The following is a 26,484-nucleotide window of genomic DNA, read 5'->3' as shown; positions in this document are numbered from 1 at the left end:
CACTTTAACCCCTGCTTATTAGTAGTTTACACTTGGTTGGAACAAAAACCTTCACCCACCCACACTGGCACTTTCTGGATAAAATTGCCCACCCCTGCTCTAAAGACTTGTATGTCTTAATTAACTCTCTGTGAGGTATTCGGTCACACCCCTCCAGCCGACGTTTGGCAGCTTCGTGACGTCACTTGTCCGCTGAGCTTCGGGATCGGGACGTTGTTCTCCAGCGCTTGGCGTAAGTTTCGACCCATGGCGCTTTCTGTCTTCCTTGCTTAGACCTTCGACATATTCTGAGATTTACGTTTTCTCAAGTTTCCAACTTCTCTCCGCTTAACTTGAAGGGTTATACCGCGTTCATCTGTGAGTTTCGTGGGTACACGCACGTTGTTTCTCGGACGCGTTCTGCGCGCGCACCTTGTCTACAACGCAGCTTTGACGTCACGCGATAAGGGATCTTTTACAGGCATGCGTTAATGCTGAGTCTTTAGTGACACCTGCTGGTGAAGTAGTGTAACGCGCGTGGATAAGTAGACACGCTGGCCGCTGGAATGTAAGCGGTTATTTTCTTGCCCGGTGCGGGATTCGATACGGGGTGTACTGCACCACAAGGCGACGTCACTAACAGCTCGGCTAAAGGGTCAGACCCGCAAGCTAGGGGGCTAACGTGTGTTATTAGTAGTTTACAGTCGTCACCCTCCCCGGAAGCGCGCCTTCGCACTTTGTGATTCCCGCGCTCCGAAGCGACTTCTGAGGATCTGCGCACTTCCGGATCCCACCGCTGCGAACCAATGTAAGCGGTTATTTTCTTGCCCGGTGCGAGATTCGATACGGGGTGTACTGCACCACAGGCGACGTCACTAACCGCTCGGCTAAAGGGTCAGACCTGCTAGCTAGGGGGCTAACGTGTCTTATTAGTAGTTTACAATCCAGCCAGCGGCCAGCGTGTCTTCTTATCCGTGCACGTTACACTACCCCCCTCCCTCGGGGCTTAAGCATATCAGCTTCAAGCCTCAGGGCGCATGCGCTTCCGATGGCCTTACGGTCTTCTCCTCATCCCACTTCTGACACCAATGTAGCAAATTCGGGGGCGAGGGGGCAACCACAGGAACTGCCGCGGCCGGGAAGCGAACCCGTGTCGCCCGCACCGCAGGAGACATCGCTAACCGCTCGACTAAAGGGTGAGTTTGAAGGAAGCTGGTGTTACGACTTTCTCCTTCCTGTGGTTTGGATAACGGATGGATGGATGGCAATCACCTTTGAAAAACTAGCCCATGTGTAGCAGTGTTGACTGTAGATAAGCACCACTGACTTGGGTGCGGAGTCTTAACGCAGGGCCTGTGGTGACCTGGGGTCTTCTGGCTGAAGGAGGACTTCTAACTATTAGGGTCCCTTCACCCGTTCAAAGTGGCACGTTTAATACTTCAAAGAGCTGGTATAAAGGAGAGGTTGCTGAATGGCACTGACTGAAACTAAGTCCTCGCTCAAACACACACACACACACACACACACACTTCAGGACCTGGCGCTCATTTCACACGTCATTCTTTAACTGAATGACGTTCTTGTTATTTAAATGTCAGCCATTTTTAAAAACAGTATATATATGCAAACCCCAATTCCAATGAAGTTGGGACGTTGTGTAAAACGTAAATAAAAACAGAATACAATGATTTGCAAATCCTTTTCCACCTATTCAACTGAATACACTACAAAGACAAGATATTTAATGTTCAAACTGATAAACTTTAATGTTTTTTTGTAAATATTCACTCATTTTGAATTTGATGCCTGCAACACGTTCCAAAGAAGCCGGGACAGGGGCAACAAAAGACTGGGAATTCAGAGAATCTGGAGAAATCTCTGCACGTAAGCGGCAAGGCCGAAAACCAACACTGAACGCCCGTGACCTTCGACCCCTCAGACGGCACTGCATTAAAAACCGACATCATTCTGTAAAGGATAGTACCACGTGGGCTCAAGAGCACTTGGGAAAACCATCGTCAGTTAACACAGTTCGTCGCTACATCTACAAGTGCAAGTTAAAACTCTACCATGCAAAGCCAAAGCCAGATATCAACAACACCCAGAAACACCACCGGCTTCTCTGGGCCCAAGCTCATCTGAGATGGACTGACGCAAAGTGGAAAAGTGTGCTGTGGTCTGACGAGTCCACATTTCACATTGTTTTTGGAAATCATGGACGTGGTGTCCTCCGGGCTAAAGAGGAAAAGGGCCATCCAGATTGTTCTCAGCCCAAAGTTCAAAAGCCAGCATCTGTGATGGCATGGGGGTGTGTTAGTGCCCATGGCATCATGGGTAACCTGCACATCTGTGAAGGCTCCATTAATGCTTTTGGAGCAACATGTGCTGCCATCCAAGCGACGTCTTTTTCAGGGACGTCCCTGCTTTTGTCAGCAAGACGATGCCAAGCCACATTCTGCACGTGTTACACCAGCGGGGCTTCGTAGTAAAAGAGTGCGGGTACTGGACTGGCCTGCCTGCAGTCCAGACCTGTCTGCAGTCCAGACCCGTCTCCCATTGAAAATGTGTGGCGCATTATGAAGCGCAACGTACGACAACGGAGACCCCGGACTGCTGAGCGACTGAAGTCGTACATCAAGCAAGAACAGGAAAGAATTCCAGCTACAAAGCTTCAACAAGTAGGGTCCTCAGTTCCCAAATGCTTATCGAGTGTTGTTAAAAGGAGAGGTGGTGTAACACAGGGGTGAACATGCCCCTGCCCCAGCTTCTTTGGAACGGGTTGCAGGCATCAAATTCAAAATGAGTGAATATTTGCAAAAAAAACACAAAAGTTTATCAGTTTGAACATTAAGATGTTCATGTTCATTAACATGTAATAAGGTGAAATATCTTGGGCACTATATTACCGAACAAATGACAGACGACGATGATATTTACAGGCGATGCCGCATGATGTATGCACAAGCAAACACTCTGCCACGCAAGTTTGGTGTGTGTTCAGTTAGTGTGAAGATGTCTCTGTTCAGAGCATATTGTACAACACTCTATACTGCCCCCTGTGGTCAAACTATAAAAAGCAAGCTTACAGAGGCTTAGAGTAGCTTATAATGATGCTATGAGAATACTACTAACAAGACCTAGATGGTGTAGTGCAGGTGAAGTGTTTGTGGCTGCAGGAGTCGGTACCTTTCAGGCTCTTCTAAGAAAGGTCATGTATACATTTATTTGCCGGCTCAATGACTCTGATAATGTAATCATCAAGAGTTTAACTAATACATACCACTGGTATGTATAGCTGCCTTCTTATAACACACTGACTTGTTCCATTGATGTTATTTTATTGTGTTTCCTCTGTGTATTGTCCGGGGTTTGTCTTTTACCTATTTGTCTTTGTCTCTTACGGACCCCGAGTCTGCAGTCAAGTTTTTGAATTAAATATCTTGTCGAAGGTGTGAAATTGTAAAACTGTCATGCAAACCAATAGATATGAACATCCTCTTGCAGTGCTGGGAGGGTTACGCTTAAAACGTATTCCGCTACAGATTACAGAGTACACGTCATGAAATGTAATCTGTAACGTGTTCCGTTAGATTACCCAATTGTGAGTAACGTATCCTGATTACTTTGGATTACTTTAATATTTTCTTACATTTTGTGTCACGGTATATGTAGCGTTCACACAATACTACTTACTTGAGTAGACTATTCTGTTCCTTCTACTGCATCAGCTGGCTGAATGCATTTGAGTCACCTTAGATATATATTAACAAAGGCTAGAAGAGTATGGAAACACAAAACATCTGTGATTTTTATCTGGTTAAAAAAGAAAGAAGAGAACTTTCCCATGTCCTTTTCTTTATCTCCATAGCTGTTAGAATGGAAAACCTTAGACAAAGGTGAAAACACAGCATCCTGTTTTACTGACTTTACTGTTGGACTAACGTTTAGGCGTCGCTTTCACTGCATTTTGTGTCACAATCCTCTTAAAATAAGGAGGGCACCAAAGAACAAAAAAAAAATTAAGTAATCCATTAGTTTCAAGAATGTAACTGTATTCTGAATACCGTACATTTAAATTGTGTGCAGTTACTCGTGTTTTGTATTGTAAATAAGTAACGTTGTTCCATGCTAAATATCAGTATACTCCCCAACACCTGGGAAAACGTGACGTGCTAAATATCAGTGTGAAGGATCTAGCATTTTGATACTCTTCTCTATTTTTGGAGACAGAAAACCAGGCTGAGTGGAAAACAGTAACTCCGATGTTTTATTCAGACTGAAACCGACGAAAGCACCCAAGTTGAAGGCGGGATCAGGGCACAACGGTATTTGATAATCCGCCTACATCTTCACTCTGGTTTTCCATTTACAGGTTTGTCCACCCAGCTCGCCGGCAGCTCCTCTGGGGAGCCAAAGCTTTTACACGCAGCGGGGTAACAACATCTCTCCATCACGACAGGTTTGACGCATACTCCGCAAGCCATCTGGAACTCCTCTAGTGCAGGCAAATTCAATTTGCTGATCGTGCCTTGAATACAGCTTCTTGTCCCCCACATATCTGAATGCAATATTGTTTTCTGCCATTCTTTCGTTTCCCACCGTGCAGGGTTCTGCAAAAGGCAACGAACAATAAAGACACTGTTACAGGAAGGCCTGACTGTGAAACACGCCGCTTATACGAGACAGTCGTAGGATTTTGGACACGAGAGCTTGGATTTTCAGCATCCCGCTGCAGAAACATTATGGTGTGACGTTTGCTTTTGAACAAGGGGAGCGGCAGAGCACAACCTTGCAAAACTCTCTCCCTCAATAGCACTGTGCACTAATTATACCGAAGCTGTTCTTTGTGTATCTACTGAAAGGCCTTTGTGTCCTCCCAGTACCTCAAATGTCAAATCTTTGCTGCTATGACGTTGCAAGTTTCCTTTATGTACTGTATTTTTTATTTATTTTTTGGACCCCCTCCCCCCCTCCCCAGTTGTATCTGGCCAATCGCCCCACTCTTCGCTGCTCCACCCCCTCTGCCGATCCGGGGAGGGCTGCAGACTACCACATGCCCCCTCCCGTACATGTGGAGTCGCCAGCCGCTTCTTTACGCCTGACGGTGAGGAGTTTCACCAGGGGGGGACGTAGCGCGTGGGAGGATCAGGCTATCCCCCCCCCCCCAGTTCCCCCTCCTCCCCAAACAGGCATCCCGACCGACCAGAGGAGGCACTAGTGCGGCGACCGGGACACACACCCGCATCCGGCTTCCCACCCGTAGACACGGCCAGCTGTGTCTGTAGGGACGCCCGACCAAGCCGGAGGCAACATGGGATTCGAACTGGCGATCCCCCCGTATTGGTAGGCAACGGAATGGACTGCTACCCCACCCGGACGCCATGCACTGTATTTGTGACATCGATATCCCATTCAGGTAGAAGCGAATGCATGTTTAATAGATACTTTTCATACATTTGGTCATTTTCCCTTTAGCTGTCATTGAAACGATACTGCATTGGCATGAATTAGCTAAACCGAGTATGGATTTGTTCATTCATTTAGGATTTTTTTTTTAACGTTTGATATTTTGTATTTGCACCACATTTCTTTGTCAGGCATCATAAAGCCTAATTAACTATATGGCCCTGTGTTGACCACACTGATGTAGGAACAGCAACGTTAACTGGTGGTTATATAGTTGTAGCTAAATCATAGCCGTTATGTGCCTAATCTGAAAAAAAAGAAGGTGATTTCCCTTAAATCAAGATGGTGTAGGCTTAAATCTACTGAACTGGCGCCTGCAACGATTGCAAACCCTGTGGGTAATTAAAATGAAGATGAACTTTCATCGCTGGAAATCATTGCACGTATTTGCAGTGTAAACAGTAAACACACAGGAAGAATTGATACTTACTGAGGCATCTAATTTCTCCAACCCATTGGCTGTTTTCACAGGATTTGAATGTCGCACCACTCCTTGTATAGTATCTCTTGCAATCGTAATAGACCTTTACACCATTATCATATTGGTATTCCAGAGTGCCAACAATGTCTCCACCGTCAAGGAGTGGTGGTTGTCCACAACCTCTGGGTTCTAAAAGAAATATGGAATGAGGAGAACAAGAATTTATCTTACATTTACTCACATTTTCTCATTTAGCAAATGCTTTTTATCCTAAGAGACTTATAAGAATCAACATTGTGGGTCATGCACTGGCGTCGCGGAGAGTTAAATGGAGCACTAATTATTCACCATCATAGAACGATAAATAGTAATCACATTACAGCCAACAGGGCATTTCATGTCAAGTGCAATTAACGTAGGTCCACCTTTGATCAACAATAGTGAGTGATAGGAAATTCAGTTTACAAAGTAGCTGGACAAAGCCACGTTTCAGTATCGGACACAACATAGCCAAGAGTGCGTGTCAATTCAAGAGCGGGTATTAGAAAGGCACGGTAGTAAAAGTAAATGCCAGTAATAGTAGGCAATGCAAATTACAAGTAAATTTGGCAATGCCAAAAATCAGTTTGAGTCATGCTTAGAGACCATATGAGGGTTAAGGTAGGCTGGGGGAAAGTGAAGTTTCTTGGCCCTTATTGAAGGAAGTATCCAAATCTGTAGCTCTGATGGAGGACAGAAGTTTGTTTCCCCTTTTTGGAACTGGTGAGAAAAAAGAGTGCACCTAGAATATGTTGCTTTTAGAGTGGACATAAGACAGTTGCCTTCCAAAGGAAGAAAGAAGTCGAGCAGGAATGTTCAGGTTTACAGGCAAGACACCTGGCAAGCCAGCATCAAGGTGTTGAACTTTCAGTAAGCAGCGAAAGGTAACCAGAGTGCACAGTATCATTCTGGATCAGGGATGGGCAACTTTGATGATAGAGAGGGCCACAAATTTTTTTTTATCCTCACTACCAGAGGGCCAGATTGTGACCATGCACTTCCACTACTGACCCCCCCTTCCTCCCCAATTGTACTTGGCCAATTACCCAACTCTTCCCGGTCACTGCTCCACCCCCTCTACCGAGCCGGGGAGGGCTGCAGACTACCACATGCCTCCTTCAATACACGTGGAGTCGCCAGTCGCTTCTTTTCCCCTGACGGTGAGGAGTTTCGCTAGGGGGACGTAGCACGTGGGAGGATCACGCTATTCTCCCCAGTTCCCCCTCTGCCCTGAACAGGTGCCCTGACCAACCAGAGGAGGCGCTAGTGCAGCGACCAGGACACATACCCACATTCGGCTTCCCACCCACAGACACGGCCAATTGTGTCTGTAGGGACGCCCGACCAAGCCGGAGGTAACACGGGGATTTGAACCGGTGATCCCCATGTTGGAAGGCAAAGGAATAGACCACCACACCACCCGGATGCCCCTATACTACTAATTTAATGACAATAATAAAATATATACCGGTAATCAAAGTTTATTATACCAACATTTCTATTTAATTAGCTTAATACAGAAACAAAACATCCACATTCCTGAGTGATATATACAATTATTTCAGAATGGGGTCTCAAAAAAAATCATCATTCAATAATGGTACAAAAGTTAACATTCACACTAACTACAACTATTATTCATTTTGTAGTGCATTTCTACTCTGCTCTCCCATTCCATGACATCTTTCAAATAAACACGCGTTTAGCTCAAAATGGTAAAATGGTAAATGGACTGCATTTTACATAGCGCTTTTCTAGTCTACCGACCACTCAAAGCACCTTTTTATAATGTACGGTGGCACTTGAAAGTTTGTGAACCCTTTAGAATTTTCTATATTTCTGCATAAATTTGATCTAAAACATTATCAGATTTTCACACAAGTCCTACAAGTAGATAAAGAGAACCCAATTAAACAAACGAGACAAAAATATTATACTTGATCATTTATTTATTGAGGAAAATGATCCAATATTACATATCTGTGAGAGTCAAAGGTATGGGAACCTCTAGGATTAGCAGTTAATTTGAAGGTGAAGTTAGAGTCAGGTGTCTGTGAATGTTCTCATTCATCCAGGTCATGGTTATCCAAAGGAGTTGAATCAAGTGCAACTGGACTTGGTTAGAGTCAGGTGTTTTCAATCAATGGGATGACAATCGGGTGTGAGTGGGCACCCTGTTTTATTTAAAGAACAGGGATCTATCAAAGTCTGATCTTCACAACACATGTTTGTGGAAGTGCATCATGGCAAGAACAAAGGAGATTTCTGAGGAACTCACAAAAAGCGTTGTTGATGCTCATCAGGCTGGAAAAGGTCACAAAACCATCTCTAAAGAGTTTGGACTCCACCAATCCACAGTCAGACAGACTGTGCGCAAATGGAGGAAATTCAAGACCATTGTTACCCTCCCCAGGAGTGGTCGACCATCAAAGATCACTCCAAGAGCAAGGCGTGTAATGGTCGGCCAGGTCACAGAGGAACCCAGGGTAACTTCTCAGCAACTAAAGGCCTCTCTCACACTGGCTAATGTTAATGTTCACGAGTCCACCATCAGGAGAACACTGAACAACAATGGTGTGCATGGCAGAGTTGCAAGGAGAAAGCCACTGCTCTCCAAAAAGAAGATTGCTGCCCATCCGCAGTTTGCTAAAGATCACGTGGACAAGCCAGAAGGCTATTGGAAAAATGTTTTGTGGACGGATGAGACCAAAGTAGAACTTTATGGTTGAAATGAGAAGCGTTGTGTTTGGAGAAAGGAAAACACTGCATTCCAGCATAAGAACCTTATACCATCTGTGAAACATGGTGGTGGTGGTATCATGGTTTGGGCCTGTTTTGCTGCATCTAGGCCAGGACGGCTTGCCATCACTGATGGAACAATGAATTCTGAATTATACCAGCAAATTCTTAAGGAAAATGTCAGGACATCTGTCCGTGAACTGAATCTCAAGAGAACGTGGGTCATGCAGCAAGACAACGACCCTAAGCACACAAGTCGTTCTACCAAAGAACGGCTAAAGAAGAACAAGTTAATGCTTTGGATTGGCCAAGTCAAAGTCCTGACCTTAATCCAATCGAAATGTTGTGGAAGGACCTGAAGCGAGCAGTTCATGTGAGGAAACCCACCAACATCCCAGAGTTGAAGCTGTTCTGTAGGAAGGAATGGGCTAAAATTCCTCCAAGCTGATGTGCAGGACTGATCAACAGCTACCAGAAATGTTTAGTTGCAGCCATTGGGGGTGCAGCTTTGCTACTCACAGAGGGCAGTTCAGAAGCGGCCAGAGTACATTAAAGACTTTATACTAAGCTAAAAAAAAAACCCCAAACAAAAACAAAACAAAACACTGTTTGTAGTCACAGCAAACCGTTTGTTCTCCCCCCTGCACTCTGGGAGGCGCTACAGGAGCCTCAGAGCCCGCACTACCGGGCTCAAAAACAGCTTCTTTCCACAAGCTGTTGCCCACCTGAACCTGGCCTACCCACTGAATGTCTGTAGATATTTTTAAATATTTTGTACTCCAGCTCTCTTTTAACTTATTTGTAGCTTTTGGTCTTCACGTGCGTATATCTTATATTGTGTTTGCTGTGTTTGTCTGTCTCGCACCGTTTGGTGAAGCCACAGCCCTCATTTCATTTTTAACATGTGCCTGCACATTGTTTTTAATGAGAATAAATTGAATTGAATTGAGTTGTTTCTGCTGTTGCATACTAAAAGAAGAAGAGAAACACTGCTTGTAGTCAAAGAAAACCTTTGTTTATTTTGATACCGTCCCCTTTTGCCAAGTATGTTTTGTCGTTTTGTTTTGGGAATATTGGAGGGATGTGACGTTCAGACTTTAATAGGGAATACCTCTTTAAGAGAAGCAAGGGGGTTATGGGGCAAGTACAGAGGTAGGAAGGAGGAACAAGCATGTGTGCAGGACACACAGCATGGATGTGTGAACGGCAGAACGAGAGTGGTCAAATAAAGCCCCAGTTATTCGTTCACACAGTCGCCCCGTGTATTTGTGGACATTACAGGGGTGCAGTACTGGCAAGCAGCATCCAGCAGGCGCCCCTCAGGGCCCTTAGTAGTGTGCAGATCTTCGCCAAGCGTACCTCTCCTCCTCCGGTGCTCGGACTTGGCGACAAACCACCTCTTTTTTCGCCTACCAGAAGAAGGCTCCCTTATTAAAAGACTTCAGATGTGTTTATGAATGAATGAATGAATGAATGAAGGCAAATGACTGGCAGTCCCAGCCCACCCATGGGGAATGTTTTGTTGCAGCTACTGAAATGATTTCCAACTGTGACTGTGACTAATGCTGCTCTTGAAATTGTATGTTTATGGCGGAGTTTTTCTCCCCAGTTGTACCCGGCCAGTTACCCCACTCTCGCTGCTCCACCCCCTCTGCCGGTCCGGGGAGGGCTGCAGACTACCACATGCCTCCTCTGATACATCGCCAGCTGCTTCTTTTTACCTGCCAGTGAGGAGACCCGGCAGGGGGGTGTACACGTGGGAGGATCACGCCACCCCCCCCCCAGTTCCTCCTCCCCATTGAACAGGCACCCCAACCGACCAGACCGACTAGTATAGCGACCAAGACACGTACCCACAGCCGGCTTCCCACCCGCAGACACGGCAAGTTGTGTCCGTAGGGACGCCGGAGGTAACACAGGGATTCGAACCGGCGATCCCCGTGTTGGTAAAAAAAAATTATAGTATCACTTCAAACTTTGATGCATCTTAGGGTACTGATGCTGACACCCATGATGGTTTATTCCACAGTAAGTGTCCACTGACGGGACTTGTTGTTTGCAAAGTCATTGATTAGATCTTTTGTAAGGGGTGAGAGGGGCCTCAGAGAGCCTCCACTATTTTCTTGTATTGAGCCAATTCTAACTGAAGTTATGACACTAATTAGTTAGAGATAACAACTTGCAAACCAAAACAAACTTTTAATTCCAGGCTTCCAGAGTGCCCCCTCCTCTTCTGGGCCCTGGTAGGCCCCCCCCCCACTACGACGCCGCTGTTCATACCTGAATACATAAAGGACACTGTTGCTGCCTAAGTCAACCGTGCACATGCGTGCAGTGACAGACTAGTGTTGGTCGAGCAAACTAGGGAGTGAATGAAGCGAGGGAGCGGCAACAGCAAGAACAAACGTTTTCCGAAGGATTTTCATCACCCCAACCACAACAGGTTCTTGATCATACGAGCGTACTACTACTAATTTCGGCTGCTCCCATTAGGGGTCGCCACAGCGGATCATCCGTTTCCATCTCTTCCTGTCCTCTGCATTTTCTTCTGTCACACCACCCATATGCATGTCCTCTCTGACCACATCCATAAACCTCCTCTTTGGCCTTCCGCTTTTCTTCGTCCCTGGCAGCTCCATATTCAGCATCCTTCTCCCAATATACCCAGCATCTCCCCTCCACACATGTCCAGACCATCTCAATCTTGCCTCTCTTGCTTTGTCACCAAACCGCCCAACATGAGCTGTCCCTCTAATATTCTCGTTCCTAATCCTGTCCTTCTTCATCACTCCCAATCAGCATCTTCAAGTCTGCCACCTCCAGCTCCGCCTCCTGTCTTTTCGTCAGTGCCACTGCCTCCAAACCATACAGCATAGCTGGTCTCACAACCATCTTGTAAACCTTCCCTTTAACTCTTGCTGGTACCCTTCTGTCGCAAATCACTCCTGACACTCTTCTCCACCCACTCCACCCTGCCTGCACTCTCTTCTTCACCTCTCTTCTGCACTCCCCGTTATTTTGGGACAGCTGACCCCAAGTATTTAAACTCATATGCCTTCGTCACCTCTACTCCTTGCATCCTCACCATTGCACTCTCCTCCCTCTCATTCATGCATATGTATTCCGTCTTGCTCCTACTGACTTTCATCCCCCTTCTCTCCAGTGCATACCTCCACCTCTCCAGGCTCTCCTCAACCTGCTCCCTATTCTCGTTACAGATCACAATGTCATCTGCAAACATCATAGTCCACTGAGACTCCTGCCTGCTCAACTGCTCCGTCAACCTGTCCATCACCATTGCAAACAAGAAAGGGCTCGGATACGATCCTTGATGTAATCCCACCTCCACCTTGAACCCATCTGTCATTCCAACCGCACACCTCACCACTGTCACACTTCCCTCATACTACATATTCTGCACCACTCCTACATCTCTGCAACTCCCGACTCCCTCATACAATACCACACCTCCTCTCTCGGCACCCTGTCGTATGCTTTCTCTAAATCCACAAAGACACAATGTACCTCCTTCTGACCTCTCTACACTTCTCCATCAACATTCTCAAAGCAAACATCACATCTGTGGTGCTCTTTCCTAGCATGAAACCATACTGCTGATCGCTAATCGTCACCTCTCCTCTTAACCTAGCTTCTGTTACTCTTTCCCAAATCTTCATGCTGTGTCTGATCAACTTTATACCTCTGTAGTTGCTACAGCTCTGCACATCGCCCTTAATTTTGAAAATGGGTACCAGTATGCTCCTTCTCCACTCCTCAGGCATCCTCTCACTTTCCAAGATGGTGTTAAACAATCTAGTTACAAACTCAATTGCCATCTCTCCTAAACATCTCCATGCCTCCACAGGTATGTCATCTGGACCAACTGCCTTTCCACTCTTCATAGCTGCCCTCACTTCCTCCTTGCTAATCCACTGCACTTCCTGATTCACTATCTCCACATCCAACCTTCTCTCTCTCATTTTCTTCATTCATTAGCCCCTCAAAGTACTCCTTCCACCTTCTCAACACACCCCTCGCTTGTCAGCACATTTCCATCTCCATCCTCGATCGCCCTAACTTGCTGCGCATCCTTCCCAGCTCAGTCCCTCTGCTTAGCCAATCGGTATGAGTCCCTTTCTCCTCCCTTAACCTCTCATACAACTCACAATACGCCTTTTCCTTTGCCTTCGCCATCTCGCTCTTCGCTTTACGCTGCATCTGCTTGTACTCCTGTCCACTTTTTTCATCTCTCTGACTATTCCACTTCTTCTTTGACAACCTCTTCCTCTGTGTACTTTGCTGTACTTCCTCATTCCACCACCAAGTCTCCTTGTCTTCCTTCCTCTGTCCTGATGACACACCAAGTACCTTCCTAGCCGTCTCCCTCACTATTTCTGCAGTGGTTGCCCAGCCATCCAGCAACTCTGCACTACCACCCAGTGCCTGTCTTAACTTCTCTCTGAACTCCACACAACAGTTTTCCTTCTTCAACTTCCACCATTTGATTCTCGGCTCTGTCTTTCTCTCATCTTCTTCTTGGTCTCCAAAGTCATCCTAAAGACCACAATCCCGATGCTGCCTAGCTGTGTTCTCCCGTCCCCACCTTGTAGTCCCCAATCCCTTCCAGATCGCGCCTTCTACATAAGATATGGTCCACCTGTGTGCACTTTCCTCCACTCTTATGTCACCCTGTGTTCCTCCCTCTTCTTGAAATATGTATTCACCGCACCCATTTCCATCATACAGGCATAACTGCAACCAAATTTTTAGGATGAAAGGTCCAGTAGATTGCGAGATTAGCCACGGCCAGACACACACACGCGCGCGCACGTGCAAACAAACGCAACAAGTTTCCATAGTTGGTGTAGTACTCACCAGTCACTCGTGCAATTTCAACAAATTCAGTAAAGTAAAGGCACAATATTATCGGCGCACCACTGTAAACTACTAATAAGACACGTTAGCCCCTAGCTATCGGGTCTGACCCTTTAGCCGAGCGATTAGTGACGTCGCCTTGTGGTGCAGTACACCCCGTATCGAATCCCGCACCGGGCAAGAAAATAACCGGTTACATTGGTGGCAGCGGTGGGATCCGGAAGTGTGCAGATCCTCAGAAGTCTCTTTGGAGCGCGGGAAGAACAAAGCGCGAGGGCGCGCTTCCGGGAGAGGGTGACGACTGTAAACTACTAATAAGACACGTTAGCCTCTAGCTAACGGGTCTGACCCTTTAGCCGAGCGGTTAGTGACGTCGCCTTGTGGTGCAGTACACCCCGTATCGAATCCCGCACCGGGCAAGAAAATAACCGCTTACACGTGTATGTAGTGTGTTATTGAGGCGTGAGGCAACACAACTGCCTGTAGTAAAGTGAGATGAACTTCGATCACTGGCAATCATTGCACACATTTTCAGTATCAGGAAACACGCAAGCAAAACTACTACTTACTGCGGCAAATGACTTCTCCGGTCCATTGGCCAGCGTTGCAGGATTTGTAAGCCTCACCATCAAGGGCGTAGCCCCTCGAACAAACGTACTCCACCCTCATGCCATCGTCATACTGATGTCTGAAAAAGCCTTCACTGTGTCCATTAGCAATTCTTGGTGGCTGTCCACAATATTTGGGTTCTTAAAAAACACAGGGAAAAGCAAAAAGGTTAATTTAAAGGCTTCTTAGTGATAGCTCATATACATTTAGGTGACAGGTCTTTAGGGCGCAGCCTCGAAAAACAATACCACTGAAGTTTCCTTGGCAGTTACACAACATTGCACAGCCCGGCAGTCACACGTGACACATTGTGTTAGAATATTGAAGCACAAATTGCTCCACAATGAATGCAGATCATTGCGCAACCGCTGCGTGTCTTGAAAGTTGTTAAATCACAGCACAAACAGGGAGAAGGAAAGGCTCTGCTGGTCATGACAGGGTGGTCACAGATCAGCCTCCTCCCAAAATGACTGAGACAGGAATTTCAAAGAGATGGATTTATTGTCACATTTTGGGAAATCAAGCAGTCCACTGTGAGTTTTCTAAGCATTCCACCCCACGTGTTACTTGAAGAAATAGTCAGTTCTGGCACTGAAAGCAGCCTTTTCTTAGTTGTCTGCTTGGGGACATGTTGATTATTCTCCTGGTGTGTTCTTGTTTTGATGATGAACACTTGCCTGTTTCACGTATGGATACAAGTTTGTTTGATATATTAACACAATAAAGTATTGCAGTTTATGGAACTTAATGGTTTATGTTGTTACAGTGTCAGCGATATTTACACTCAAGTTTACCGTGTAACTAAAAAAGTAAAAGATCCAGAGGGCAAACAACAACAATAACCACAATAATAATAATAATTATTATTATTATCATCATTATGTTAACAATATAATAATTATAACTAATAATAATTATTAATAAAAGTCACTGAGAACAATGACGTCACCATCCTCTGGGACATGCCCATCCACACTGACACAGAGATAAGTGTGAGGCAACGCACTGCCGAAAAAGAGTGAACGGCCTCAGCAAACCTTCTCTGTGTGGATTAAGGTTAAAAATAAACTTAAAACAAACACGAAGTTTGGCTAAGATGATCTTTGCTCATTAGGATGAAGGGTAGATCATGCTATTGGGAAGGAAGGCCCAGATGAAAGTGCAGAACAACTTTAAAAGGACAGACACAGATTTGGGAGACGAGTGGTTGGCCAGTAGTTTATAGATATTTTTTGTTTCGTACTAAATCGAGCATGTTTGAATACGGTTAAAAAAAATCTCCAGATGGCTTATACCCCCCCCCCCCACACACACACCTAAACACTTAAAGAACAGAGATTTGAAGACTGTAGGAATTCTTCTGCAAAGTCATGAATTCTATGTTATCTAGAATATTTGAGCATGAGATTTTAGAAATAGTTGTGCTTTATAAAACCTGTCACTGTATGATTGTATATTATTGTATAAAAGCTGTATATTGTCCATGTTTCAAATGATAATTTGGTCATAATTAGACTTACAGGAATCAAAAATGGAATGAAGATACATGTATGGGTTGGTAGCTTGTTACATTGAGTGCGTGTAAGAGAAGTTTCAGGCATGTTTGACCAATTCTGAAAAAGTTGAGTATTTCTGTACTGTTGTTTTACTGCCACGAGGTGGCGCCATGCGGTCTGCTAGAACGGCGATGTGTGCCACCACATAGGCTCAATGATGAGAAACTCCGCCAGTGTCGCTCTTCAACGCAGAGGGGGAAAAAAGAAAAACAAAAGCAGAAACGAACGTCCAAATTCAGACAAGGGTTTCAGACAAGATGGCAGAACGTGATGTGACGTAGTGCTCTGCAATCCTCGCTCTGTGCTGAGCCGGTGTGACATCAGACCATTTATGCAAGCGATCTGGAGGATTTAACTGAGAGGCTAAAATTGTTTCATTGGCGGCGTTCATGAAATCGTAAGTTCTGCTTAAAAATGGACTTTTGCAGAGGCAAGGCTGGATTTCGGACCAGGCATGCCGGGCCAGTGCCCCAGGCCCCAGACCACAAGGGGTCCCAAAAGGTCAGGGGTATTGTGTTTGTGTATAGTAGGGATACACAATCACAGGGCCCAAGCTACAGTCTCTACTGATGCAGGGCCCCAAGCTACAAAGTCTCTACTGATGCAGGGCCCCAAGCTACAAAGTCTCTATTGATGCGGGACTCCAAGCTACAGTTTCTGTTGATGCGGGGCTCCAAGCTACAGTTTCTGTTGATGCGGGGTCCAAGGTACAAAGTCTCTATTGATGCGGGGTCGAAGCTACAGTCAATATTGATGCAGGGTCCAAGCTACAGTCTCTACTGATGCAGGGCCCCAAGCTACAAAGTCTCTTTTGATGCGGGGTCGAAGCTACAGTCAATATTGATGAAGGGTCCAAGCTACAGTCTCTATTGATGCGGGGCCTCTAGCTACAGTCACTATTGATACGGGGTCCAAGCTACAGTCTATATTGCTGTAGGTCCGCAAGCTACAGTCTCTATTGATGTAGGGCCCTAAGCTATAGTTTCTGTTGATGCAGGGCCCCAAGCTACAGGCTCTGTTGATGCAGGGCCCAAGCTACATTCTATATTGATGCAGGGCCCCAAGCTACAGGCTCTATTGATGCAGGGCCCAAGCTGCATTCTATATTGATGCAGGGCCCCAAGCTACAGGCTCTATTGATGCAGGGCCCAAGCTGTATTCTATATTGATGCAGGGCCCCAAGCTACGGTCTATATTGCTGTAGGTACGCAAGCTACAGTCTCTATTGATGTAGGGCCCTAAGCTACGGGCTCTGTTGATGCAGGGCCCCAAGCTACGGGCTTTGTTGATGCAGGGCCCAAGCTACATTCTATATTGATGCAGGGCCCAAGCTACATTCTATATTGATGCAGGGCCCCAAGCTACAGTCTCTATTGATGTAGGGCCCTAAGCTATAGTGTCTGTTGATGCAGGGCCCCAAGGTACAGGCTCTATTGATGCAAGGCCTCAAGCTACAGGCTCTATTGATGTGGGGCCCTAGCTAGAGTTTCTGTTGATCCTGGAAGATTTGGAAATGGGATTTGAGATGCAAAGGTAACCTTATAATTCTGAGAGCTCAGGGCCCATATGTATAAAGCCGCTCAAAGTGAGAATTTGGTCTTAAGTGCTTGAAAATTCTAAAAGTGAGACAAATTAGGCTTTTAGGGGCGACGACGAGTTGCTGGGATCAGCATATAATGGAAACTTTCTTGGTATATTGGAGTTAATTTCCCAATACGATCCTTTCCTGGAAGAGCAGATCCAGACACATGGACAAAAAGGGAGAGGCAGTAGCATATCCTATTTGTCCTACACTATATGCAATGAACTCATTGAAATAATGCGACAGCAAGTAAAAGAGACGATAGCAAAAGAAATTAAAGATGCCAAATATTTCTCTGTTATCGCTGACTCGACACCAGATCAACTGACCTTCATTTTTCGACTCGTAAATAGGAAGGGTAGGGTGGTTGAGCGCTTTTTGGGTTTTCAGCCGATAGAGAAGCACACAGGCAAGAGCCTGGCAGGGTGTGTCAAGGCTATGGTAAAAGATCTAGGATTGGATCTGTTAAATGGTCGTGGGCAGTCTTATGATGACGCCAGCAACATGTCTGGCAGATATAATGGCCTGCAAGCTCAACTTCAAATAGAGAATCCTGTTATGCACTACATCCCGTGTGCGGCACATTCACTTAATTTAGTGGGGGTGAACACAGTCGAACACAGCTGCCCACACGGTGGACAGTTTTTTGACTTGCTTCCGTCACTTTACACATTTTGTGCTGCATCAACTCACCGGTGGGCAAAAGCGTTCAGAAACTCTGACGTCACAGTGAGTACCACACTGAAGTCGCTGTCCAGCACTCGCTGGAGTTGTCGCATGGATTCAACCAGAGCATTAAGACAAGATTACTCAAAAATCAGAGAAGCTTTGGGGATGCTTGCTGCTGATGACAGAGAGAAGAGAGAAACGCGGCATGAAGCAGAGGCACCGTGCTCGAAGTTAAACCCACTTGAGACCGCTTTTATGGTGCATTTGTGGGACACAACCCTCTGTCGTTTCCAAACAACAAGCGCTATGCTGCAAAAGGAGTGACATTGATCTTTTAACAGCTGTTCGGCTACTGAAGTCTCTCAGTGAGTTTGTGCTCTCTCTTCGGGACAAATATGGCGATTTTCTAAAGGCTGTTTTGGATATACCAGATATTTGTCAATCGTTCAAAACTGACAGCGCACAAGAGAACACAAAAGTTTCGCAGACGACACATCTGAGAATGACGCTGCAGACCTACTGGATGGAAGCCACCGGTTTCAAGTTGAGACATTCAGTGTAATTCAGTGTTTCTCAACCCAGTCCTCAAGGAACCCCTATCCTGCAGGTTTTCATTGTAACCCTGCATAGGTAGCCCTGCTTGTACTTACTCCCCAGTCATCCCATAGCACTTAATTATGCAAGGTGTGCAAACTCAGACATTCATTGCTGATTGGTTGAATAACTACAAACAGGTACCTATTCAGGATTGCAAAGAAAATCTGCAGGATAGGGGTTCCTTGAGGACTGGGTTGAGAAACACCGGTGTAATTATTGACAAACTCGCCTCATGTCCTCGACAGAGAGCAGAGGCATGCAAACATGTCACTGATCAATTCGGAGTTTTGTTTGATCTGTCGCCTGATTGTGTCACCGAAAGGGCCGGGGCCCTTGTGTCTGCATAGCCTGCTGATTTGAACGTTTCCCGGAGGAGCTTACGCAGTTCTTTTACTTCATCAAAACGGAGCGGGGCGGGCCTCCTTACAAGCGGCTTCAAATTCCGATGGATAATGGTCTTCCGTCAACCTTTCCCCAATGTATTTGTTGCCTCCACCTTTTCCTCGCCCTTCTCGTCACAAACTGTGAGGGAGAGCGGTGCTTCTCGCGGATGGCAAGGATCAAAAATAAACCGAGGACAACAATGGGACAGGAGCGGCGGAGTTATCTTTCACTGGTGGCCATAGAGTCTGATTTGCCTGCAACTGATATTAAACCGACCAGCACAAAATATGTGTAACTTTATATGTGAAGCAACGCGCTGCTGAAAAAGAGTGAATGGCCTCCGCAAACATGTCTGCGAATGTTCTCATTCATCCAGGTCATGGTTATCCAAAGGAGTTGAATCAAGTGCAACTGGACCGGTCCAGTTGCACTTGATTCAACTCCTTTGGACGGCCTCAGCAAACCTTCCCTGTGTGGATTAAGGTTTAAAATAAACTTAAAACAAACACGAAGTTTGGCTCAGATGATCTTTGCTCCTTAGGATGAAGGGTAGATCGTGTTATTGGGAAGGTAGGCCCCGGTGAAAGTGCAGAACAACTTTAAAAGGACAGATTCAGATTTGAGAGACGCGTGGTTGGCCAGTAGTTTATAGATATGTTTTGTTTCGTACTAAATCGAGCATGTTTGAATACGGTTTAAAAAAAAAAAACCCAACCTCCAGATGGCTTATACCCGGTCCTTGATTTGGACTCTATGGCCGCTCTAGAGTCCAAATCAGACCTTTTTTAAAAAAAGAAATTATTTCTGACTCTTCCCGTTTTCTCCCAATCGATCCCTGTTTTAGTTCAAACACCCGCCCTCGTACTGCATGTGTTCGCCAACCGCATCTCTCCGGCCGGCGGTCTCGAAGGAGACGCCTCGCCACTTCCGTGACAAGGCGAATGCAGGCCGAGCCACTGCTATTACCCCCCCCACCCCCCAGGGTGGGGGGGGGGGTAACAGCAGTGGCTCGGCTCGTACTGGTGTATTTGACCAAAGCAGCCGCTGACATATTTCAACTCAATACGTCTTAAGGTTATGATATTCGTCAAAATAAGAATGAGAATTAGTTATGTACGGAGTGCAAGCCCCCAAACTTGCTGGTGGTAGCGATGAGGCTTCCATCTATCCCCGGAGCTTTGCAAATAATAGATTAAAAAAAATAAAATAAAATAAAATCTATGTGATAAGCAAGACATAGAATTGCACAGTGGGCTGTCTTTACCTCAAGAAAGCAACTGTCTTTCATATGGAAATACAAATAGAGGCACTACAAGTTCAATGGGGAGAGAGCGTTGCTTCTTCTGTTCTTTTCGGGAACAGCTCGGTAGCTCTAGCACAGTTTTCCGTGTTAAAATTCTGCCACGAGGCGTTGCAGGTTGTACCGGATTCAAGTGTGCACTGTATGTCAAGGAAGACTGGGTCAGTTCATCTGGATACGTTCATCATCCTTGGCATGGAGGAACCCGGATGAGCCGACACAAACTTCTCTGATTTTCTCACCTGGATTATTGAGCCTACATCAAGACATGTGCACTACATGACGGTTATGCATGCTAATACTCTGCTCTTTGTGTAACTACCTTCACAGGAAGGCAGTGGGTCACTCCACGTCCCGTCGTTCCCACATATCAGCGTTGAACTGCCGTTTAGACGCTTCCTTGGATCAGCACAGCTGACTGTTATAAAACGCTGGGAATGTATCGGCCCATCATTTTCTGGCAGATTTCCTATTTTCAGAAGGCCATCCTCTGTCGGCCTTTTGCAGCTCACAGCTGAGATGAGAGACACATAGGGAAGGACTGTCACACAGCTGCAGAAACGGGTATGTACGGGGATCATGCTGAATGCCATCGCTATGCCATGCAGTCGGTTGATTGTGCTTAGACAAAAACCCGAAAAGCTGGGCATCATCTGAGCAACATTTGAACAAAAAAGTGCTTTGCATACTTATACTTACGCTCACAAATGGGTACGTGATTGCTCCAGCCATTCAGCATGCATTTTCTGGTATTAGTTTTGGTAGTCATCTGATACCTGCAACAATGTCATGAATTCATGAAACTACAGACATGCCTTAGAATTAAACGCATCTCATCTAGACATGGAGTTTCCTTGGAAACAGCCCATCAGTTAGCTTTAGCTTGCTAGCCACTCTCCATAAGACCACGAGTGGCATTGTTTGGCGAAAAAGAATTGATGCACAAGTTTCTTATAGTTTTCATCTTTGCATTTCCAGACTTTGGCTACGTCACAGGTTGAAATCTTGACCGGCGCTCAATGCCGTATCATTCGGAGTGCAAGCAGATATCAAGCTTGTAGTGGAGACGTCACCATGGGATTTCTATATCCCTGTTTGCACTTGGTTGCTGCTTCGGCGCAACATTTCTAATTTGCATAAAGTTAAATTCAGATCAACTTTAACTCTACGCTCTGGGCACTGGCATCTCGTTGCTGCTCCTCATCGCCAGCTCTCACTGAAAATGAACGACTGCAGCTGGTTTTGCTGCCCATGATGCTTTTGGTGTGAGCGCAGGGATAGGCTATGTTTGCAGCCCAAATCAGTTTTTTTTAAATTTTTTTACATATCTTGCTTTTCTGTAGTCTGCACAACAACATCAAAAAAGAAAAAAGAAAACAAAAGGAAAGGAAAAGGAAAAAAAAACCCCTCTGGAATCAGATTTTTTCAAATCAGATTCTGGCCTCATGCCTTTGTGGTTTGCTGTCCGTTTCAATTTGCTTTGCTGTAGATAAGTCTCAGTTTCAACAACTCCGACCGGATCACGAGTACCCCCCCCCCCCACCGTACCAGTCTCAGTGTCACGACTGCCAGGCTCTAGGATCCGAGTCTTAGATCTACATACCCTTCGTCACACATGTATTCGATCGTTGCTCCAAAAACAAAGTCTTCACCCTCGACTATTCGGTAACTGCCATCGCGGATGTCATCGGGAAGTTCACATGGCTTTACTGGGAATCAATTGAATTAATACAACAGTGAGAAATAAAGTTATATAGATTTAAACAATGTGATTTATTTCTGTAGATGCTGACATTTGACCTTGTTTCTCTTTGGGGTATTTCGAAGAAGTAAGTGGATTTTCGTTAGCTGGGAGGTCTAAGAGTTGGATGGCAAGAAATCTGATATTGCTGCAACTTCCACCCAGCTCTCGTGTGAGTACCATTGTGACACCCAGCAGCAGCTCATGTGACACAACACGCGGCGATAATTAGTCTTTGTTCCGCGTGTCTCGGAGTCACAGTACGCTCACTGATACAATCAGGATCTACAATAACAACAATAGTTAAACACTAATCTGGATAAAGGGGCGACCTTCCCCGAGGTGTAGTATGACTCCGCGGCAGGAGTTGCTCAATGGTAGGTACCCCCCCCACCCCCACCCCCACCCCCCCCCATTGGTCAGATTTCGGCATTCATAAAGAAAAGAAAAACAGGAGCTGGGCCGGCTGAGTGTTTCTGTGTTGTCAGATGTCCTGGCCCCCGAAAGGCTTCCACAGTCCCCAACAAATTAAGCATGGCAAACCAATATCTACAAAGGGTGGTTGAAAATGCAAACTGTACTGAGTGTCTACTATATATGTTTGTATTTGAATTTGCCTTTCTGATCTATTTTCATTTGCTGTCATTATTCACATAGGAGTCAGTTCTCAGGCAGCTGTAAGTTACTCACGGCCCCCTCTCGGCCTCAACAGTTGCGTTTGCGTGAATGAGCCGACATTTTAGATGTTGGATACTTAAAGTGTCTGGTCACTTTATACTAGCCACTTTAAATGTCTAGTATAAAGGGGCAGTATAACGAATTGCAGGTGACACCGTTGTAGCTCGAGGGCTGCAATCCTGCTGTAGGTGATCTGTTGCTTACCAAATGTTGATGGGGACAACACACAGCAGCATTCATTCAGTGGTCAAGTTGAGAAGAAGCCGTTTAACTCACATGTGCATTTCCCACTACGGACGTTCACCCAGCGCTGGCTCGAACACAAATACGAGATGGCCAGACTTGAGACGTAGCCAGTTTCACACTCGAAATATATCAGCTGTCCCTCAGAGTAATGAGCTTTTCCGGACTGGTCACTAACGAAGGCATGTGGGACGTCTGGAAGAGTGTCACATGCTAACAGGGCAGCGGAGTAAAAAAAGGTACAAAAAAGAAAAGATCAGACGCTTGTTAGTGGCGTTGTGGAAGAGCATTTCCTGGCGCTTTTGCTGCTTTTCCCTTCAAGGATAACAGAATTACATTTTGGTGGTTTTCTCCAAATCTTTCATTAACCCTAAAACTAGTACAAGAGCAGCAGCAACAACAACAACAACAACAACAACAAACAACACTGTCATGAAGGCAATATTATTACAAATATAAGTGAACTCGTAATTCTCATATTTCTATTGTTTAACCAATCAAAAAAAAAAATCCCAACGCATTCACCCTTTTGAGAGCCAAAAAAACAACTTGTGAAGAGGCCACAGGGCAAACTGACAAAGTGATTCGAGGTTGTGAGAGAAGTTGGCAAACAACCAAACAATAAAATAAATGCCCCTTATGAGCAGTTTGTGATACAAAGCTTGTGATGGAACTGCCACAAGTCTTGGGGGGGGGGGGGACCACGAGAGCACATTTTATCAGTCAGTAGTTCTTCTCTGCAGCCATTCTCCCCCTAAACTAAGTAGGGTACTACACCTACCTACACACAGCTAATTGATTCACCTCCACCAAGAAGGTATTTAAAAGAGTGTTCTTACCATCCTGTGATAAAGAAACGTCCATATGCACCCAGAGGGTGCAAACGAGAAGAGCGAATGACAGTTGCATGTCAGTGATCCGGTGTATGGCGACAGCAGTCTGGCTGTGGCTTGTTGTTGTTCTGGCTTGAGCTGTGTTCACTTTTACTGTGCATTGGCTCCTTGCCCCGGTCATAAGGGCAAAGTGGAGGTCAAAAAGCAAAAAGAAAAAAAAAAGTACTGTCCAATGAGATTGCACAGTTACGCAGACAACGCAACACAAAACAACATTTCAGCATCTGCTTTCCTGCAAGTAAATATTGGTGATTATATTCCATGAATCATACCTAATAATGTATGATTATGTATATAATAATGTATGATATAAAAATGTAATTCATTATAATAATGATAATTAATATTATCAATGTGCAGTGAAATTATTTCTAAACATAGCTTTGTATCTGTTTTTACTGTGTTTTGTAACTTATTCATGAAAAGCAATAAGGGAACTCGTTTTCTAATAAATCTAAGAAATTACACACATTTGCCTGAACAGAATTTGATAGCAAAGACATTTTCAATCCCCAAAACACTGAGAAACCAGAGAAACCAGGGGATGAAAAGAAAGTAAAATGTGAAGTCTGATGATCTCTTCTACAGTGTCTGTTCACCTACAGATTCAACACAGTCTCACATCAAAATGTGTAATAGCTGGTCCACAGTGCAAAAACACATCAGTTTTACAATAACGGCTCTAAAATTGTGAGATGCCTTTGTTTTTTTGGCCTGTTCTTTTCTACCGGCCTTCTTCCAGATCACGTGGACATTCATTCATTCATTCATTCATTCATTCACTCATTCATCATCAGCCACTTCTCCGGGTCGGGTCGCTTTGGCAGCTAGCTAAGTAGGGCAACGCCCTCCAGCAACTCCTGGGGGATCCCAAGGTGTTCCCAGGCCAGATTGGACATGCAATCTCTCTAGCGAGTTCTGAGTCTACCCCGGGGTCTCCTCCCAGTTGGCAGTGCCCAGTAAACCTCCAAAGGAAGGCGCCCAGGGGGCGTCCTAATCAGATGCCCGAACCACCTCAGCTGGCTCCTTTCGATGTGAAGGAGCAGCGGCTCTACTCCGGGCTCCTCACCCCATCTCAAAGCCTGAGCCCAGACTCCCTACGGAGGAAACTCAGTTCAGCCGCTTGTATCCGCGATCTCACCCTTTCGGCCACGAATTTTAGTGCACCGCTGTCGCGTATCTACAGGATAACAACGACCAAGGTGCATCTTGGTCTTCCTCTTTTATTTGCTAGCCGTGGTGACGTCACAAAACGACTGCGTTAAGCAGGCACGGAACCACACGCGGGACCCCCTTGCTCCGTCTTCTTCCAAGGTACATTTGTACAACATACACAGCCAATAGACCTCGAGGGTCAGCGGTCAAACATGAAATACATATTACTGCAAATAAAAGCATTTGCTTTTGTGTGCATCTCCGTACACTACAACTACTTTTTGCACATTTTACTACGACCAGGGAATGAGAACAGCCTGACCTGGGCGGAGGGGGTGGGGCCTCGGGGGGGGGGTCCTCCCGGGGGGCTCCTCCCGAGCCCCTCCCCGGCTGAACACAGCCTGAGTCAAGCCCTGCTTCCCCTTCCCGAGTCGCCGGATCACATTTCGTTGTGAAAACGTCGCCGTCATATGACATTCTACAGATTCAGCCAATTGGATGTGGTACTGTGCCGTAATGACAGAACAAGACACCCCTTTATACATTTAAAACAGAGTCGCAAAGAATGTCAAATGACGCCATCAGCGGCTCTGAAGTGTAAATTCAGAAAAGCCAGCCCTGTACTGCGTTTGGTCTGTCGATACTTTGTGTTGTTTTATGTAACTATTTGATGGCGGTGCAACCGCGCTATTTTCTCGCCCGGTGCGGGATTCGATACGGCGTGTACTGCACCACAAGGCGACATCACTAACGGCTCGACTAAAGGGTCAGACCCTCTAGTCCAGTGTTTCCCAACCCAGTCCTCAAGGACCCCCTATCCTGCAGATTTTCTTTGCAACCCTGAATAGGTACCTGTTTGTAGTTATTCAACCAATCAGCATTGAATTATGTCAGACGTTGTACACCTTGCATAATTAAGTGCTGTGAGATGATTGGTCGAGTAAGTACAAGCGGGGCTACCTATGCAGGGTTACACTGAAAATCTGCAGGATAGGGGTTCCTTGAGGACTGGGTTGGGCAACACTGCTCTAGTCGATCGGCCAGTGGGTCTTATTAGTAGTTTACAGTCGTCACCCTCTTATTCCCGCGCTCCGAAGAGACTTATGAGGATCTGCACGCTTCCGGATCCCACCGCTGCCACCAATGTAACCGAGCTATTTTCTCGCCCGGAGCGGGATTCGATACGAAGTGTACTGCACCACAAGGCGACATCACTAACCGCTCGATTAAAGGGTCAGACCGTCTAGTCCAGTGTTTCTCAACCGGGGGTCCGCGGACCCCTATTGGTCAGTGGTGTAATTGCAAGGGGTCCGTGAAAATAAAATAGCTTTAAAAAAAAGATCCTATGACATTTATAGAAATAGGATTGTTTTTTTCTCAAATGTGACTGAGACCTTTATCAACCTAAACTATAAAGGGTAACAGGACTTTTTTCTCTAATTACATCTGTTTCACAAGTGTAATTTATTGTATTTTAATAAGAGATCTCGCTCCCGTTTGCATTGTTAAAAGTTACTGCATAAAAATTCTGTTGTTACATATATCTGAAAGTTACTGA

At 45.7% G+C, this 26,484-nt stretch overlaps 1 protein-coding gene across 1 annotated transcript; it reads right to left on the bottom strand.

The window, feature by feature from the left end:
* Positions 1–4,225: 4,225 nt before the first annotated feature.
* On the bottom strand, positions 4,226–23,863 carry LOC130110448 (complement factor H-like). Its single transcript, XM_056277556.1, has 8 exons — positions 23,718–23,863; positions 22,912–23,091; positions 21,820–21,925; positions 20,916–20,992; positions 20,539–20,730; positions 14,089–14,268; positions 5,876–6,055; positions 4,226–4,589 (listed from the first exon to the last, which is right to left on the bottom strand). The coding sequence occupies exons 1-8, from the start codon at positions 23,785–23,787 to the stop codon at positions 4,399–4,401; spliced, it is 1,176 nt and encodes a 391-aa protein (XP_056133531.1). The 5' UTR covers positions 23,788–23,863; the 3' UTR covers positions 4,226–4,398.
* Positions 23,864–26,484: the final 2,621 nt, after the last annotated feature.

Source organism: Lampris incognitus, chromosome 3 (assembly GCF_029633865.1).
Source record: "Lampris incognitus isolate fLamInc1 chromosome 3, fLamInc1.hap2, whole genome shotgun sequence".
Taxonomy (NCBI): Eukaryota; Metazoa; Chordata; class Actinopteri; order Lampriformes; family Lampridae; genus Lampris; species Lampris incognitus.
This window is presented reverse-complemented; position numbering and strand designations above follow the sequence as displayed.